General features: G+C 44.1%; 1 protein-coding gene across 1 annotated transcript in view; it reads left to right on the top strand.

Moving 5' to 3' along the window:
• The window catches only part of PTPRG (protein tyrosine phosphatase receptor type G), a 412,574-nt gene extending 396,046 nt beyond the window's left edge, over positions 1–16,528 (top strand). Inside the window, exons 22-29 of the mRNA XM_075432501.1 lie at positions 175–321; positions 2,136–2,229; positions 3,468–3,544; positions 3,973–4,101; positions 6,361–6,507; positions 7,311–7,453; positions 10,556–10,691; positions 11,405–16,528. Of these exons, the coding sequence (XP_075288616.1) occupies positions 175–321; positions 2,136–2,229; positions 3,468–3,544; positions 3,973–4,101; positions 6,361–6,507; positions 7,311–7,453; positions 10,556–10,691; positions 11,405–11,551 (1,020 nt within the window). The 3' untranslated portion in view covers positions 11,552–16,528. The remainder of the gene's footprint in view (positions 1–174; positions 322–2,135; positions 2,230–3,467; positions 3,545–3,972; positions 4,102–6,360; positions 6,508–7,310; positions 7,454–10,555; positions 10,692–11,404) is intronic.
• Positions 16,529–18,101: the final 1,573 nt, after the last annotated feature.

Raw genomic sequence — 18,101 nt, 5'->3', positions numbered from 1 at the left:
TCAGATTTTGCTTTTGACTTACTCAGTTGTACGTGCTACACTTGTAAATGTTTATTCTGGATTTGGCAGTGTTTGCATGGGTGGCTTGTTTTGCACACCCTTTCCTTTAGTGTGCTCTGCCCCTCCGTTCAAGCCAGCTGTTTAGTTTATTCCAAGCGCCTGTTGTTTTTCTAGGAGCAGTACATTTTTATTCATGATGCCTTGTTGGAAGCCATCCTCGGGAAGGAAACTGAAGTATCTGCAAACCAGCTGCATAGTTATGTCAACAGCATCCTCATACCTGGCATAGGTGGCAAGACACGACTAGAAAAGCAGTTCAAGGTAAGGCTTATCACTGCCGTCCAGAGGGACTTAATTTCCCTACTCTGTCCCTGTCTTCACTGACAGTTGTCATAGATAAGGAACCAAGCCAGAACACTTGATTAGCACAGCGCAGCATCTTGAGAAGTTCTGTCCTCAACAGTCTTAGCTACACTGCTGGAAGTCAGCGCTAACGCTGTTGAAGTCAGAGGTGAGAAGAGGGACATGGGCGCTGGTTTGGAGGGTGCTGCTGGTCTCCCTATTCCCGAGTCTGTGGTTAGCTTGGCTGGAAGTCTTCCTCCAGACTGTGGCTCTCATGCACCTATGTGGAGAAAGACATGAATTGAGGTTCTTAGCACCACCTACTATTTCAGCACTGGATAAAGAATTAAAAATGTTTTCAGATCAGGAAACATAATATGCCTTTCTTACTGCTAGTAACTATGCTTGCTGCTTTTCCCTGCTACGTCGTAGCTGTTTTCATCCTGGCCAAAGTAAATTTTTTTTGCCCAGATCTCCTATTTGAAACCTAAGATTTTCGGATTGCATTTCATTTTAGTCCATTTAGAAATATTTTGTGAGACTATATATCATAAGAAGATTATGCATGACATCTGTTTTCACAGCTAAACTCACTCAGTTAACAACTACCTAAGGAACTGAAACTGTTAAATTATACTAGCTACCAAGCTATTCAAAAAATCAACAGGCTTTTCTCTGAATTCACTTGTAGAAATCTCAGTACTTCTTCATCAGTCAAGAAATTCCAGATGCTTAATTACTAAATTAGGGAAACAAGCGCAAGTGCGTGCACACGCACACAAAAGGCAGCAAGAGAAAAAGATTTCTTATTTTAAAAAGTGTTGCACTTTTAAAAACAATACTAAATTATATGTATGTGTTTTCTGATGACTCATGGCAAAGTTTCAAAAACTTAAGTGATATTTTCAGAAATTACTTTCTCTGCCAACGTTGCACAGGTATTTAGAAACCCCATAACTTCTAATGGGGCTTACGCCACTACATAGATGAGTTGAGTGCTGTCTTGTTTAGAGTGCTTTTGAAACTGGGACGTGACCAGCAGCATTTGTTAAATCTTTCTCTGATATCTGCTGCTACCACAATGCTGGCAGAAAAGAACTTGTGCTCCAGCCCTGGTACAGTAGCTTACATTCAACCGTCTCAGTGTAAAATTACGCTGAGTAATGAGTCGCTAGTGCAGGAGATGAAAAAGACACCTTTATCCTCTTTGCTCTGGTAGAGTTTTCCCATACACTGGGGGAGCATTCAAATACAAATCTGGGCCCCTGACTTTTCTCTGTGCCTCATAAGCAGCCCAGAATGGACTTGGCAGACCCAAGAATGTAACCCACAGCCTCAGGTCTCAGATGCTGGCATGGTGGGTTCCCCAAAGGCCTGGCAGAAAAAAGACATTCTGCAGGAATGTTCTGGCTTTTATTTTAGAAGAAAGCATTAAAATTTTCTTGTTGTTTTATTTTGCTAGCTTTTCTTCCTTGAGACCTGCTTCTGACTGAACATATCTGCAAGTCTTTGAAATATACTCTCAGAGATAACTAAATGTAGTGTTCTGTGAAAATACATTTTGATGGAACTTCATTTTCAGGTTGTTTCGAAGCTGAGAGCTGCAAAGATCTTTTTATTCATTAAACATGTTGTGTGAAAAGGATGGTTTCCATTGGCATCTTGAGTACTTTAAACAAGTTCAACAATGTGGTTTATTCTTCTGCTGATGCATCTTCCCAAGAGTTGGCAAAGAAACCTCCTCTTCATTTAGAGCGCTGTGAGGACTGACTTACTACTTTATTCTCTTTCAGCTGGTTACACAGTGTAATGCAAAATACGTGGAATGCTTCAGTGCTCAGAAAGACTGCAACAAAGAGAAGAACAGGAACTCATCAGTCGTGCCGTGTAAGATCACATCTTCGGTTTGATTACTGCCTAGCATAACTTTTTGTACTGAATTCTCCCGGTGTGATGCATGAAAAGGCATAGCCACTAGGAAGGAGAAATGTAATCTTTTGTTCAGACCAAGCTGTCTTGTCTTTCAGAATTACCCTGATGAAACTGAACAAAAGAAAATAGTTACAGTGTCAGCCACATATACTGTCCAAGTGAAATGTTAATTTGAAGTGCTTAAGAATTCGAATAATTAGGTAGGGGATAAATCTAGGGAATACTGACAGAATTACTTTGATACTGCTCCCAGTTCAGGTGAGATCTCCCAGTGTGATTGGCATAAGTTGTTGGTAATTCAGCTACTACACTCTATTTCTGCACATGAGCCTTCCCCAGGTTTGAGGGTATTTAGTGCCTGAGGACACAGTTTCACAGTCATTAATGTGGAATCTGTGCATGGTTGCCAAGCAGTAGGAATTTGCACCAGACCAAGCATGGGCACAACATCATTCCCATCACCCAGCGTACATACGGCACAGATAATAGCCAAGCTAGCACACAGTAATAGTGGCACAGATACGGCCCATCATGAAGTTTGTTAATAAAAAGGGAAGTCATCGGGATGTATCTTAAAAACAAATGTGAGCAGGGCAGAAATAGTCTATACGACTTTGTCTCACCTAGCTGCAGTGATTTCGGTTTGGCACTTGGGGCCTGTCAGTTGGTTTGAGGATGGAGGAGTGGAGATCTGCTGAAGAACACATGCACGCTGCTGGATGGTTACCTGTTAGGGAAGGGTTTTGGCCCTGGAGGTTCCCTCACCCTCCAGCTGGGAGGAGTGAGTGATGGTAGTGCTACGGAGTGGTAGGGAAAACAAAATAAATCAGCTGGGTTTGTGTGCTGCTGGAGACAAATGGAACACTACAGTCAAGAATTACCTGAAGTCCCCTGTTATCACTGCATATACTGTTATTTGGTAATTCAGCCTGCTGTGAAAATCTTTGCTATAGTAAAATTTGATTCCTGAAATTACTTTGTCCTTGTGGGAATATTGTGCAACATTCTCTTTTATATCCTGTGTTAGCAGGCAATGCTTTAACGCAGTTAAAGTGCTGGCCTGCTCCTGCGGGAGATGGGAGCTGCACAGTGTTTGGTTTGTTAACGTCTGAGAAATTCTTACTTTCTGCATTTGCCATGACCAGACTGATATTTTTTTTTTTCCCCCTCTCTTAATTTTTTTAATCTTATAGCTGAGCGTGCTAGAGTGGGCTTGGCACCGCTGCCTGGAATGAAGGGAACAGATTACATTAATGCCTCTTATATCATGGTGAGGAAGCCAACACCTAATTACAAAGTAAAATCAATTCTAAGGTGCTAAATACCAGATGCCTATAATTGTCTTAATTCTGTATGTAATGGCTGTGTATTAACAGATGAGATTTTAACACTTTCCCCATAATGTAAAGCTATTAACTGTGTTTTATTAAAGATTGTTGCCTAAAAAAATTAAATACAAGGCGCATTTAGATGGAATGTGTATTTCCATGAGATACAGTCAAATAAATACTGGGATTTAGAGTAAATGAAAACAACAGGGACTCTGCAGAATGGAAATGGAGTTATAAAATTATAGTCTGGGTGAAAATATTGTGGAATAAAATGAAACAGGGTCATTATGTGTCCCCAAAGATGAAATTAATGCTTTAAAAGTATTGAAGGCAATAAGTAACTGTGTGGTTTGTTTTGCTGCAAAAGGGCTACTACAGGAGTAACGAGTTCATCATAACGCAACACCCACTGCCACATACGACTAAAGATTTCTGGCGCATGATCTGGGATCACAATGCACAGATCATCGTCATGCTGCCGGACAACCAGAGCCTGGTGAGTTCAACGCGTCCGTCCCCGTGCGGTACCACAGTCACTTAGCCCAGCCGGGCACCGGCATAGGGTCACTTAGTTGCACGCTACAGCTATTTTCTGGTTGAATGCAAAGCCAGTTTTTGAGCCACCTTCTCAAACTTTGCCATAAGCTTGTTACAAAAAGACGAGTTCTGAGATGAGGGACGTGTTTCTTTGCTGTCCCCTTCTGCACCCACCCCTGGGAAAGACATCCTGAGCTGGGTGGACCACAGTGCTCGCAGGCAGCACACTGGTGAGGACGACCTCTGCGAAGGTCCTGAGGGCCGCCTGGCTGGCAGGGTGCAAGGTACTGAGGTTCCTGGGTGGCCAGGGTCACGGGTAGGGATTTTGAGAGAAGCAGAAATACAAAGCAGGGACAGTAGGATAGTTGCTTGTTTGCCCAGGGGCTTAAGGCTCAGGCCATGCAAGGTTACAAATGCTGTTTTTGACGAAAGTAAAAAGCAAACACGTGTGTTAATTTAAGTGGAAATAATCAGACGGACAGACAGAGAATAAGGAGACCACAGGTGAAGTGCTAATCACTACCTCCAGATTTACTGGCACGTCTCAAGAGGGTGCGTTGAAAAGGATTAAGAACTAAACGGCTCGGTTTTTCATGCACGCATGACTGAGGTGAACAGACGATTGTAGCTGAGAGTGGAAGAGAAACCACCTTCATTACAGCAGGAAAATAGCAGTCATGAGGGGCTACTAAAGAGGCAGCAGTCGATAGGCGTCCTGTGTGCGGCGCGATGAAAGGGATTGCAGGCACTGTGAGGCGAAGAGCGTTCAGAGAAATCCGATCGAATCAGAAAGCACTAATGAAATGAAAGTGTGTCAGGTGGAAATGAAGAGGCTGATCTTGTCTTTACAAGTACATGAAACAGCTCTGCAGAACAATAGTGATTAAAGGGTAAAGGAGGAACGCTGGACTTGGCCACATCCTTTGCAAGGATACCTGGTCCCTGCTTTCACCTTCACTGCGCCCATGGTGGAGGTTGGGCAGCATGGCAGTAGCATCCCTGCATTGACTCAGTGTTTGGTGTGAGTTCTTGGCTGGCAAGGAGGGCTGGCAGGGGACTGAGAGCGTGTCGAGGTGCTGAGCGTGTAATGCCAAAGGATGAGATGGTAATGCACACTACTGCTGCGTGAGGACCTGTCACTTGGCAGGACAGGTCACTTCCCTGGCATCCAATAATGTTACACTGCTTGCTGGCGTCTCTGCACACTGAGGGCAGAATTTTCAAAGCACTCCAAGTCCCATTTTCAGAATAAATATTTAAGGCCCAAATCTCACTGGTGTCTTGCACATCACGTGCACGTAGGCTCCAGGCCCACAGAAATAAATCTGGGTTTAGAGACGTGCTCATGGCCACAGCAGGATGAGTGGGTTTGTAGCTCTTGTTTGCTCATGAGTAAAACACAGGTTGTTCAGAGATGCAGGTGTGCAGTGCCATGCATGCTGCCAGGGTAGCCTCTGTGCATACCCTCCAGGGACAGTAGACCCCTGAAGCCAGGAGGAGGAACAAGCTTTGCACGTATGTGGTGAATTAGGAATGCACAGTTATTTTGACGGTATGTTAACTACACTCTGTCAGTTAGGCTACTTCAGCACTGAGCGGCTTCCAGCATTCACAGTCTCAATGAGATTTTACGGTGTTCCTTCAGTAGAGGAGTTTTGCTGGAGAAATTGCATTAACTTAAGGCAGTGTTTTTTTCACTGCCAAGAGCATTTGGGTTTCTTCCTTCCTCCTTACTCCTCGCCTCGCTCCTAAAAATGCAAGCCCTACATAAGTATCCATCAGTCTTCTACCTAGACCTGATCCACAGACCTTGAGTTCTGCATTAGACCACAATAAACACAAATTAAAAATAATAAGCAATTAATTTTTAAAGGTCAGTGAGTTTTTCTAAACAGATATCTGACTTTCATGCAAAACTGTGTAGGCAGGAGGTGATAAAGCCTGTGACACAATACAAAGGTTAACTATGAGTGAGCTAAGATAACCATTTCCCTATGAAACCAATTAAAAAGCAGACGTTACCTGTTGGACACATGAAGGAAGGATCTGGCAAGCTTAGTGCCTACTGTAATAATAAATTTGTTTTAGACAGGAATGGTTTTTAAAGGTCAGCTCCTGATCATCTCTATTTATCAAACCAATTTTTTGATCCACTGGATTTTTCTGTCACACACAAGGTGTCTCAAAGGCTGCAGTAGTGTGTTGTTCATTCCTCCAGGCAGAAGATGAATTTGTGTACTGGCCAAGTCGCGAGGAATCCATGAACTGTGAGGCCTTTACTGTGACCCTTATCAGCAAAGACAGACTGTGCCTCTCTAACGAAGAGCAAATTATCATCCATGACTTTATCCTTGAAGCTACCCAGGTAAAATAAACCCCCAAATGAGGGTCTTGGCTTTTCACCAAAATGCTATTGATGTCATTTAAATACAGAAGAAGAGTTCAGGAACAGTTTTTAAAAGAATTTACTTGTAATTCGTGTGCATGCATGTTGCTCACAGGGGAAAGGTATTCTCGTTGGCTCCTTCTCCCTCTCCTATCTGCTACTTCCAGGTAGATTCCTTTAGCTAGAGAGATCGTAGCACTGTTTGTCTTACTTGAAAGTGAAGACATTGGTTTTTCATTTTGAAGTCACACAAGTAGATTGAATTACTCTTTGTGAAGTACGCCGAGGTTCATTGTCCTATTTCTGCTTAGAAAATTCAGCATTTGTAGTTTAGTTGTGTGGGGGTCTTAATTAAGGGGTTTTACTTCAGCACATTTCTTTTGAGCTATAAACCTGCCTCTAGCTTGCTTTCGGGACTGCAGCTGGATTTTGCTGCAAACCATTAGTTTGCAAGCCCTTTTGAAGTTGAAATTCTTTGGTTGCTCTTCTCGTGTTTGACTTCTGAGCTGTAAGGGCTCTGAGAGAAGGCTTCTATGGATGTAAGCCCTGAACTCAAATACAAATCTTTTATTAATTAAACATTTTGTTACAGTTGCATTGTTTTAGGGTGTTCACTGTTCCAGAGATGCTAGAGCTGTGTGTCTGTCTTCTTCTTTCTGTACAAACTGTTTGGAAGAAGAAGGTGTCTCTTTGGCTTGTAGTGAGGCTCTTCCCCCTCTCTACCTGGAGTGGACAAATGTGAAACTGAAGTAGCTAATGCCGAGGCTGGTTTTTCATTGCAGGATGACTACGTTCTGGAAGTCCGCCACTTTCAGTGTCCTAAATGGCCAAACCCAGATGCTCCCATAAGCAGTACCTTTGAACTGATCAACGTAATCAAGGAAGAGGCCTTAACCAGGGATGGCCCCACCATAGTTCATGATGAGTATGTCATCTCTTTTCTCCCATTTATGTGCAGGTTGTACAAGGAGTTACTCAGCTACAGGACACTTGTTAGGACTGATGTCCATTCTTGCATGAAGTGGATGGGGTTTAGTGGTGTAGGGAATAGAATCAGAATATTTAAACTTACAGAGATGAGTTTTCAGTTGGCATCTGAGACCAAATACTTTTTGCTTAGTGTAGTTTTTATGCTGGTCTTAATGTTAGGTGGACTCAGAATGTAAGGCTGTGTTTGTTTTGTAAGCATTTTGGGTTCTTTGGCACCTGGAAGTATCCCAGACAAATCCTACAACCTGTTTCAGAATCCAGGAGAGCCCTGGTTTAGGTAAGACTCTAAGCAGCCCAGTGTTGGCTTACGGAAACCAGTTTCGAAACAGCCCTGAGCTCCTGTCTAACAGCTCCGGTTTAATGTGCTGTGTAAGACAGAACAAGCTCAGCTCAGCTGTGTCTCAGGATGAGCAGCAGAAGTATCCTGTGACACAGGACGCAGGTTTCTGAGAGCAAATTTAATTTTCCTCCTTCTGTTTCCCCAAAACCACCCCAAGGGGCCCATATGGTGCCAAGTGGGAGGGAGGGAGCTTGCTAACACAGGGCCGGCATGCCCCAACGTTTGTCTCTTTTGTAGTGCCGTGGTGAGCATTGTCTTGTCAGCTATGCTTGAATGCCCAGTTATAAAGGGTGCTAAATACTGCATTGCATATTATTACTTTGCACACACCATGGAGCTGCAAAATACCATTAGTGCGTGGGTCTAACAGGATCTGTTCAGACGGACTGTTTCCTGGTGGGCAGAGCGCTTCCCGGAGTCATTCTGCTCTTAAAATCCCAAGAAAGCCCAATTTCTGACACTGCTCAAGTTATCCCTAGAGCAAACACCAAGCCAGCATGAACGACTGCTATACCTGCACATCCCACCCTGGAGTCCATTAGACCTCTTGTCATTGCTACAAAACAGAATTAGTGGGAAAGTCTTGAAAATTTTCACCTTTTGTGCAAAAGCGTTACCGTACTCTGGTATTTCAGTGGTCAGATCAACCGGTGTGCTGACGTGCGATCGCATGCTGGTGTCTGCCATTGCTGCGAGAGCTTTCACTTCACACCGGTGTGCTGCTGCTGCGACAGGTTTTTCCCAACAGACTCCTGGGAATGGCGCCTTGGGCTGCAGCAGGTAGATTTTCTCCCACCGTCTCCTGCCTTGCTAATGCACAGTGTAAGCTCTGTTGCCTTTTGCCAGCACTGATTAATTCCAGGCTAGTTTTAATATTCATGCTTTGGGTAGTCTGAAGTGAGGTTTTGCTACTCTTGCAGTATTTAAGATTATGTTTTACAAAATTAGAACCATTATTGATTTGGGCATTTCATGCTAGACCAGAAAAAAAAAAAAGGAAATCAAAATCGCATTCCTAACAGTGCTGAGTCATTCCTTCTGTAAATTGCTTTTTTGGTTTATTTGTCATATTCAATGATTTTACTTTTATGCCTAATACATAATGTGGATTCTGCTTTTCATTGGAGCCTAAGTAAATGTAGCTGAAAATGAAAATTTCCCTTTACTACATGCAACAACTATATCACATAATCCACTAATAATTACAACTGAAGATTAATTCCAAATATATGAATCTGCAGATACTAAATGCATGTGGTATTTAGGAAGTACACGGTGGGATGAACTTGATAACAACATTTCAAAGAAGTTCAGAAATTCCAACTTGAGGTAGTTGTCAAGATTTTTAAATATAACTGCCCATATACAGGCAAGTAGATAAAGATTTGCTGCATAATTTTCCGCGATAAAAGCCTTCAGATTGTTGGGAGCTGGAGGTTCTCCGCCCAAATAGAAATGAGGCTGTTAGACTCTCAGAGGCATTTAGTTGTGTCCCATCAGGCATAAGCGTTGCCCACTTTGTCCGCTGTCCCTGTAGATGATCAGTCCCAGCCATCTGTATAGTTCTGCAGAAGCTCTGCTTCTTCTACAGACTTTTCATCAAATATAGCAGATCTATTGTGATCCGATTTCTGTTTCCTGTTTCTAGGCAAATTGAGTTTGCAAAAATCATGTGAAATGAAGTCAGCACGTCTTGATTTCCACAGGAATGTTGGAGGAATGATAGTGGTAATCTTAAGATACCAGATGGCATTGCAGTGCTTGCTGATTATTGAGGTTTTCATGTACAGCTCTCCAGCTGGTTCACAGAGCAAGTCAGCACCAATGTCCCCTTTTACCGGCGGGGACCTTTAGACGCAGACTTTCTCAAAGTCGCAGAGCCTAGCCAGGACAGAACTTCAGTCTCCTGAGTCCTGGGAGGGCAGAGGACAGCTGAGGCTCCTCAGAAGCAGTTACAAGCCCGTGGTGCTTAGGATCCTTTCTCCCATGCCCTGCAACTGCACACATGATCCAAGAGCGCCCACAGATTTAGCAGCATTAACATTTCTACCTGACCAGTTATCTCAAGGCCACACGGAGTCATGCTCCTGACGAATAACCGTTGCTCGGGTTCTTATTAAATGACAGCACAGCTCAACTCTTCAGAATCCATAATGTCTCTTGGGTGCCCAGCTCGGGGATGTTGCATTCCGCCTATGAATCAGACCTGAGGAAGACTCTGAGATGTGCCCCATTTACTTGCGAGCACCTCGTGTCCGTGTTAGTTTTATATAATTGTCAGATGTGGAGGAAGAGGCAAAGTCTCATTTCTTTCTAATCGTTTATGTTTTGCTTGAGCTCCCACTAATGAATTTAAAATACGCCTAGCTATAATGCAGATGCTTTCAGTACACGTGGCGGGTGAGGACTGATTTCAGTATCACAGTCTCCAGGCTGGGGATTTTTAAATGGCTCACGTTCTGCTGCTGATACGGTTCTTTGTGTTGAATACTGCAGATATCCTGAGATGACTGGTGGGCCATCAAATTTCTTCTATCAATTAAAATGGCTGAAAATTAGCCAGTGTAAAACAAGCATTTAATAGGTACAAAGATGAACTACAGTCATCAGAAAAAGACTGTATCAACATTTTCATGTCTCTGTGTCGTTGCCCAGGTATGCTTCTGAGTAACTTATGATTTTGGTGTGGTTTTTCAGGTATGGAGCTGTGTCAGCGGGAACGCTATGTGCCCTTACCACTCTGTCCCAGCAGCTGGAGAATGAAAATGCTGTCGATGTTTTCCAGGTGGCAAAGATGATAAATCTTATGCGGCCTGGAGTATTCACAGACATTGTAAGTCTTTAAATGGAATCTAAATGGATAGTTTACAAGGTTTTCATCTGAGACCAAAAGCAGGAACTAAAACACACATTGTGTATGTTATCAAGCCCCACTGCATCTGCTGCTACCAAGCAGAATTTGCATTTGGGCTTTTTTTGTATAGTTGTCATTTTTTCTAAACCTCAAACCCACACCGTAAGTCTCTGATTTGTGGTTAAGCTTATTTCTGATACAGTTAGGGGGCCAGAGAAGGACCTTTCAGCTTGCCGTCACCCCCCTGCCCGCCCTGTAAGCTAAGCTCTGCGATGTAAACTGGCACACCGTGATCTGAAGGGGTGCAGCAGGGCAGGGAGAGCTGCGGGGAGATAAGGCTTCAGCAGAGCAGCTCTTGGCTCGGTGAGCAGCAAGATCCACACCCTCGCCTCAGCGTGCGTGGTCTGCCAGGACGAGGGATCAACCTGGGGCTGAGCTGTGGGCTCCGGTATTCTCCCGCCCTCCTTAGTGTTTAATAATATATCAGGAATCATATAGTTACCCAGAACTGGAATTGGGGTTGACAGGGTTAAACTAGATTAACAGAGGTAATTGCTCTCTAGGTCTTTTTCTTTGCCATACAGATGCTTCTAGTAATGGATATCCATCACCTTCCCTGGAAATGCCAAATGAAAGTGCCACTTGCATATGTACGCTGAAAGGATTGCAATAACTTGTCTTGTCTTTTCCAGGAACAGTACCAGTTTCTGTATAAGGCAATGCTAAGCTTGGTCAGCACTAAGGAAAATGGAAACGGTCCCATGACACTGGACAAAAATGGTGCTGTGATGGCCAGTGACGAATCTGATCCCGCGGAAAGCATGGAGTCTCTTGTCTAATTGGAAACCTGAAAAGGCACTTAATTTGTAGAACTTCTGAAGACTGAGTGAACTTTTTTGAGGCCTTTTTTGCCAGACTCTAGGTTATACAATAACCCAATTACTTTTTTACACTGATAAAAGTTTTGATATTTATTTTTTGCCATTTTATGTCTTAATGGTATCCTACTGAGCATTTGCACCTCTGTTTATTTCACACAGTGAAACGCAATTTTATCTAGTTTGCACTATATGATCAGTGTTACTGCCTATAATATTCTAATACAAGACAAGCCCTGATGTGACATTCCATGACAACAAACATACGCTTTTTCTGTTTTGTTTAAATGCAGTGAAGTTTTGCTAACTACAGTGACCCTCAAATCTTAAATCCTGAATGCTAGGCCAGATGGATTCTTTCTAGGACAGATACTGTACCCCTTCATACCATGTTTATTATTTTAATGATCATGTCACGGTTTTGGTAACGGTATTCTGCATTCCAGTGGAGTGGATGAGCAGTGTTCATCCTTTCTTGACAAAATGTGGCAGGTGATTATTAGCTACAGTGAAGGTGTAATGGCCTTGTGGAGCTGAAACAATTATTTCTGTATTGTTTCAAATTGCTGTTTTGTACACTTACAGGCCTAAGACTTGCTTCACATGGAATATATAAATTACACACAATACAATTACAAATTAGATGCAATTCACATGTGGGACGCAGTGATAGTTTTGCATTTACAGTTTCAAAGTTGCCTCATGTATTCAGCAAAATGTCGATTTTCGGTTTTAACCAGCCCTATGATGGGAAAGTATTTTGGTTTTATTCTCGTCAGAGCCAATACAGTGAGAAATCTACTACAGCCCCAAGTCAGACCTGTTTTCAGATATATTGAAGGTAGCAATATTTTACATTACTAAGCTATTCAATATTTTACATACATTAATTTCCTTACTATTTCTTGAATATGACCTCACACCTAATGGTATGTTACATGATGACAGGCGTTTCTTAATTTCATAACTGTTAGATGCCATTTTTACAGGTGTGTAATTTTCATACTTTAGAGCTAAACCATAAAGTACTGATCCATATTTACTGGTGAAGCAAACTAATAAAAAAAACTACCTATAAAGTTATATTCTCCCTCTTTTTTTTGCCATACTAATTCTTTAGCACAAACCTAGCTTCTTGTGTTTTCCCTCCCACACCACTAAAATGGTTTCCCCCAGATTATATAAATAATTGAATTACTGTTTGGAGCATTTAAGTTTACATCCTCACTGGCTCCCTCTTCCTTTGTATTTGGTCGCAACTCAACAAGGTCCATCCCTATTTAACAAAAGAAGTAAGCACGTACTTAATTCTCCTGAAAATTAAAGCTTATCGTGTCCTTCATAGCTTGGCTGAGTAGGGAGGGGTTATTGAACATACCCTGAAAAGGAAATACGACATTTCAACCATCCTGATGTTTGGTATACAGTTAAAGGCACTGTCCCTTATAGATGGCATTAATTTCTTTACTGAGTTTCAACTGCGCAAAACACGCATTGGAATTTTTCAGGACTTGTCAAAATGTCACAGCATATTTTTTCATTCATAGGTAAACCTATTGATTTCTGCCAGTCCAGTCACGCTGAAACACAGACGTTTGGCAAGGTTCTGTGCATTTTCACACGCAAGGAAGCTGAAAGTAAACTGCTTAAAGTTACGTTGAGAGTAGGTATTTTGGTTCAGAACCTCGCGAGGTACAGACACGGCCTCGCTGAGAGCAGAGGAGCCATGCAAACTGGTGTGTGCTAGCATCGGGCCTTTTGTTTTTAATAAGGGAAAGATTTCCTAGTATGGATACACTTGATTAATTCAACAGCAAAGTATTCAAGAATTCATTGGCAACCTTTTACACAGTCACCTTTTATTCCTCAGTTTGTTGAATCCCTCCGTACAAGTGATCCAAGTAACTGCCAACACTGAACAGTGTAACACATCGGTGGTTTCAGCAAGGGAATCCCGTGGCCAGCACCGGCTAGTCCGAATAAAGAACGCGCAAAACATTTCAAAAGATGGCTTTGTAGTTTGCATCCCCTTTGCACGGGGACAGCCCGGCACTGAGGAGGGAGTCAGTTCGTGTCTGGTAGGAGTTCAGACTGGCTCTGCAGTCGCTGCGGCCCAGCAAGGAGAGCTGGTGCGGTGAATTCCCAGGTGCTGCTGCCTGCAGGGCTGGAGGTTTGGCCGAGCGCTCTGCTGGCTGGCGTGCGTCCGTGTTAGAGGCTGGGGAGCCCCCGCGTGCACCCCCGGTCGTGATCCTGGCCCCAGGCAATTCCAGCTGGTAGCACAAAGGTACTCTGATGAGTTAAATCGGTTCAATCTGAAGTATTTAAGTTCCTGGGGAGGTGTAGGGAGAATTTAAGAATTCAAACCCTGACAAGAGCTAAGTGACACAAAGATTACTGCAGGCATCAAGAGGGTTGGATTTGTTCAGTGCTTTCAGCTGATTACCTTTCATTTCAGTGGCATTATGGAAGATAACTGTGGTTCGTGACACGCTGCCTGAACATCCCTGGTTTAATCTCTTACCTTCTCACAAGTTTTAAAATTCAATGAAAGAAGGCTGTCGGGGTTGAACTTTGGTAGATGCTTCGGAAATCCATGCATTTGCGTTGGCGTTTTCCCACACCTGAAATACTTGCTTGGGGTTTAATCCTTGGGGAAATAATTTACACTGATGTTCTCCGAGTTCTCCATGAATTTTTTCTTAAGGGGGCTCAAGCAGTGTGTTCAGTGCTGTGCTGACAGTCAGATAGCCAGTGGGTGGTAGCGATGCCTTAGGCTGGAAGCGGATGAAGCCAGGAATTGCTTGTGAAGGTCAGGATTAAGAGCACGGAAGAGCCAAATCTGTCCTGCTGTAAGCAGCTGCAGTTCTGCTCTCTGCCGTGGCTTCGCGCCTCTGTCCCTGGGGCTGAGCGAGGCTGGCAGGAGCGAGCGTGTGTTCAGAGACCGGCACTCGCAGAGCTCCCTGGAGATGCTCTCACCAGTGTCTGGCCAAAGTCCCGCTCAGTGCATCGCAGCCTTGCTTTTGCCATACCAACCCCCCGACTGTAACCGCTTGTTGGCACTCGGTCGGGATGTCTGCCAAGCACCCCAAGTTCCCAGACAGTGTGCAGGCCTGCAAATTAAAGGAACCCGAGTATAGCCCATCACTATAAAATGCGGTCCTCAGCACCAGCCCTGAGAAAGAAGGAAGGGAAGGACCGAAGTACATGTGCAGGTGTGTGTCTGCATTTAGAAAATCCTATTTCTCCATGTCTTGCACGTTTACTGCGCCCGCAGACCATGTGAAAGACGTAAAAGGCTTCTGAGCGTTGAGCCCGTAGGAGCAGCCAAGCTTGCCAAGAGGGGCTGCTTGGGAAGCTGCCGTGCCGCCTTGACCTCTGCTGTGGGTGACAGTCCCAGCCGAGTGCCCCGTCCTGCACCCACCCCTGTGCGTGGCCGTGGCATCCGCAGGCAGGTGGGCGGCAGCCAGCCGGGTTGCTCAGGCGGGCGGGCTGAGCACCCGTTCTCCCGCAGGACCCAGGCCTGAAGAGCAGCCCTTTTAAACAGCATTTCTCCTTAGTGTTTCGCAGTGTCTGTTTCCAAATACGAATTTAGGAGCAGGGGGGGTAAAAAAAAAATCATCCCAAACTCTTAAACTGCTTCTTGTGTGTGACTGTTTCTGTGCTGCGGGTCTGTTCGAGGTTAGTGGAATGATTACGGGATCTGCAAAATTTCAGTTGGCTTTCCAGTTTCTGACTGCTTGAATTGCTTGGACCCAGAGTGATACGTTGGAACATTAGGAGAAGAATCTTTATGACACAGCACAACTGCCTTCTTAATAATCTTTTTTTAAGCTGATATATTTTATTTAAAAGCTAAAAAATGTAGATATCGATTCTACCAAAGATACATACTACTAATTCTCAGCAAAACAAGAACAACTTAATTTAAAAAAAAAAAATTACAATGTAGTTGTCTTAAAGATTTAGCAGTCTTTCTCAAATTCATGTCCTTTGACATCAGATCTTGTGTTCTGACGCTTATGTTCAAATGGTGCCAGTGAATTTTTATATGAAGGGAAAATGTCTATTTGTTAATCCACTGCATTGCTTTTCTTCTTTTTCCTTTTTTTTTTTTTACAGACGTAATTTAGCTCTTACTGTTACCCCTTTGCTCTTTTTCTCTTTGTTGCCATTCTAACAATGTGAACCACTTTGGCTTTACTTATCAAAGCAGAAGGAATACAAAAATAAAGAAAGAGAAGGAACTGTAATGAAGAGATTTGGCCTCTACTTTGTCTTAGCTGTTAAACTGTTTTTAGTGTTTTTGTTAACTATTTGCAAAGGGAAGCATTTTCTACAGAGGATAATTAATTTCAAAGAAAAATGTCTTGAGTTTTAAGAATAAACATGTCTCCAAAAGAGGAGATAGTCAATTTTATACAATGTCACAACTCTCCAACATTTGGGGTAGTGACTCTTTTTGTTTTGTTAGAACATTTGAAACTAGCAAGCAGCCATTGTTTCTAAAGACCGAAGCGTTCATGTGTACTCCTGTTTTCTTTTCCTTCATTTTTAAAATAGCAAAGTCATTAAAACTGTAAATATTTTGTTGCTTGGATAAGCATCTTCTGGGAACTTTGTATCTATGGTATATAATCATAGAATTTTATATTTTCATATAAAGCTAATTTTTTTCTAGTTTCACCTCCTTCCTAGTTCTGTGGTGGCTATGTGAATACATACCTTCTGTGTACCGAGGTAGTGAGACACCATCATCGCACTCCCAAAAAGATTTCCACACATGTCATTTCTTTGGGGCAGTGATTGTGAAAGTTGGGGGTTTTTTTTGGATTCCATTGTCAGTGTGTGCAATAGGAATTAGACTTAGCCAGTCACTGGATACGTTTGTCTCATTGATCCATTCAGAAAAAAAAAAAAAAAAAGCAACGTGGTGTTTGGTTTGGGGAGAGGGTGGGAGGGAGTATTTTGAGGGAGACTTTTTGTTCGTTTTGGTTTGGTTTTTGTTTGGGGTTTTTTTGTAACTTGAAGAATCTTCTTTTTGTTATGTTAAAACTATATCAAATCATTCTATTATAGTGTTATTTAATATGTAAATTGTATTGCTATACATAAAATAAAGTATGGTTTTTGATGTATTTACAGACTTCTTCCTTATTTGCATCAAACACGCATACAGAACAGATGCACCAGTCAGTGTTTCATTGTCCCAGGCGTGCAGGAAGAGTGATGAGATCCAAGGCCTGCTTTAATTAGATCGCAAATTTCCAAGCAGTACTCAGCTGGGAGCTGTCTCTCCGTCGCTTGACAGCAGAGATCGCCGTGCCTTTCTTCCCTGTCTCCGACTGCTGGGGAGCTGCCGGCGGCCCCCTACCCCCTCCACCACTGGTCCTCCCCAGACCGCTGTGACCCATCCACATCCCTTCTGGACAGGGGATTGTCCCCTTTCAGAACGGGACCTCGGAGCCCAAACTTTATTCCCAGGTCCTCTGGGTGTGCCCTTCCTCAGGTCTGGCTCTGGTCCATCAGATGTCTGCCTGGAGGAACCAGGGCTTCCACCAAGCCACCATCACCTGGTTTGGTGCAATAACCTGCAGCTACCCACCGCTCAGCTAACCCCGGAGCTGCGGTAGAAAAAGCAAACGGACTCCCAGGCAGACTGGGAGGGAGGGACAGATGTTCCAAATCCTAAAGCTAAAGCAGCAAATACTCCCCACGGAGCACATTAGTAGTGACACCTCCCGGCTGCACCTGAGCCAAGAGCTGTCACTGCGACGGGCACGCGTTACGCCACTGGTGCTCGGTGTTCTGCAACAAAACCTCGACAGCTCTGCACACACCCCCCCCGCGCTGGTTCTGCACTGAGTGCGGGTGTTGCTTTTCTTCTTGTTCTTGTGGGAAAAGCACCTGGGTCTGTGGCTGCGTCCTGGCCCAGCTCGGCTGGCGGCAGCGAGCGGCGGAGGCACGGCAGCTGCCTGGGCTGACGCAGCCCCCAGCGCCGGATCTGCACGCGGGCGAACAACAGCGATGCCTGGATTGGCTTGCTGACCTCAGATTGCTGGCTAAAATCCATACGCTGTGCATCTGCCTTCTGTTGTGTTGCTGCATTCTCACCTGTAAGGTTGACTGGGAGAAAGAGGGGTCCTGGGACACTAGATGCGGACCGGTCTGACACCGCAGTTCTAGCATGCTTCCTCCAGCCCCTGCTCTGGGGCACTGCCTCGTGCTGCATCCCCGTACCGGTTCTGCACTGGCTGGCAGGCAGCCTCCACCTGCCTCACTGACTGGGGAGCCACGCTGGGAGGGCAGGGAGCTGCTTCCCTGCCTGCCCTGGGGATGCTACGGCAGCAAGAAGGGCCCAGGGCCCTCTGCACGGCGTCAGGCCAGCAGCAGGCTCCTCTGCCCAGCTTGGCTGCCTGGGGCAGTGGTGGAGTCACCATCCCTGGAGGTGTTCAACAGACATGTAGATGTGGCACTTCAGGACATGGTTTAGCAGGCATGGTCGTGATAGGTT

This window comes from Opisthocomus hoazin, chromosome 11 (assembly GCF_030867145.1).
Source record: "Opisthocomus hoazin isolate bOpiHoa1 chromosome 11, bOpiHoa1.hap1, whole genome shotgun sequence".
Classification (NCBI taxonomy): Eukaryota; Metazoa; Chordata; class Aves; order Opisthocomiformes; family Opisthocomidae; genus Opisthocomus; species Opisthocomus hoazin.
The sequence above is the reverse complement of the archived record's forward strand: the minus strand, read 5'-3'. Positions and strand labels throughout refer to the sequence as shown.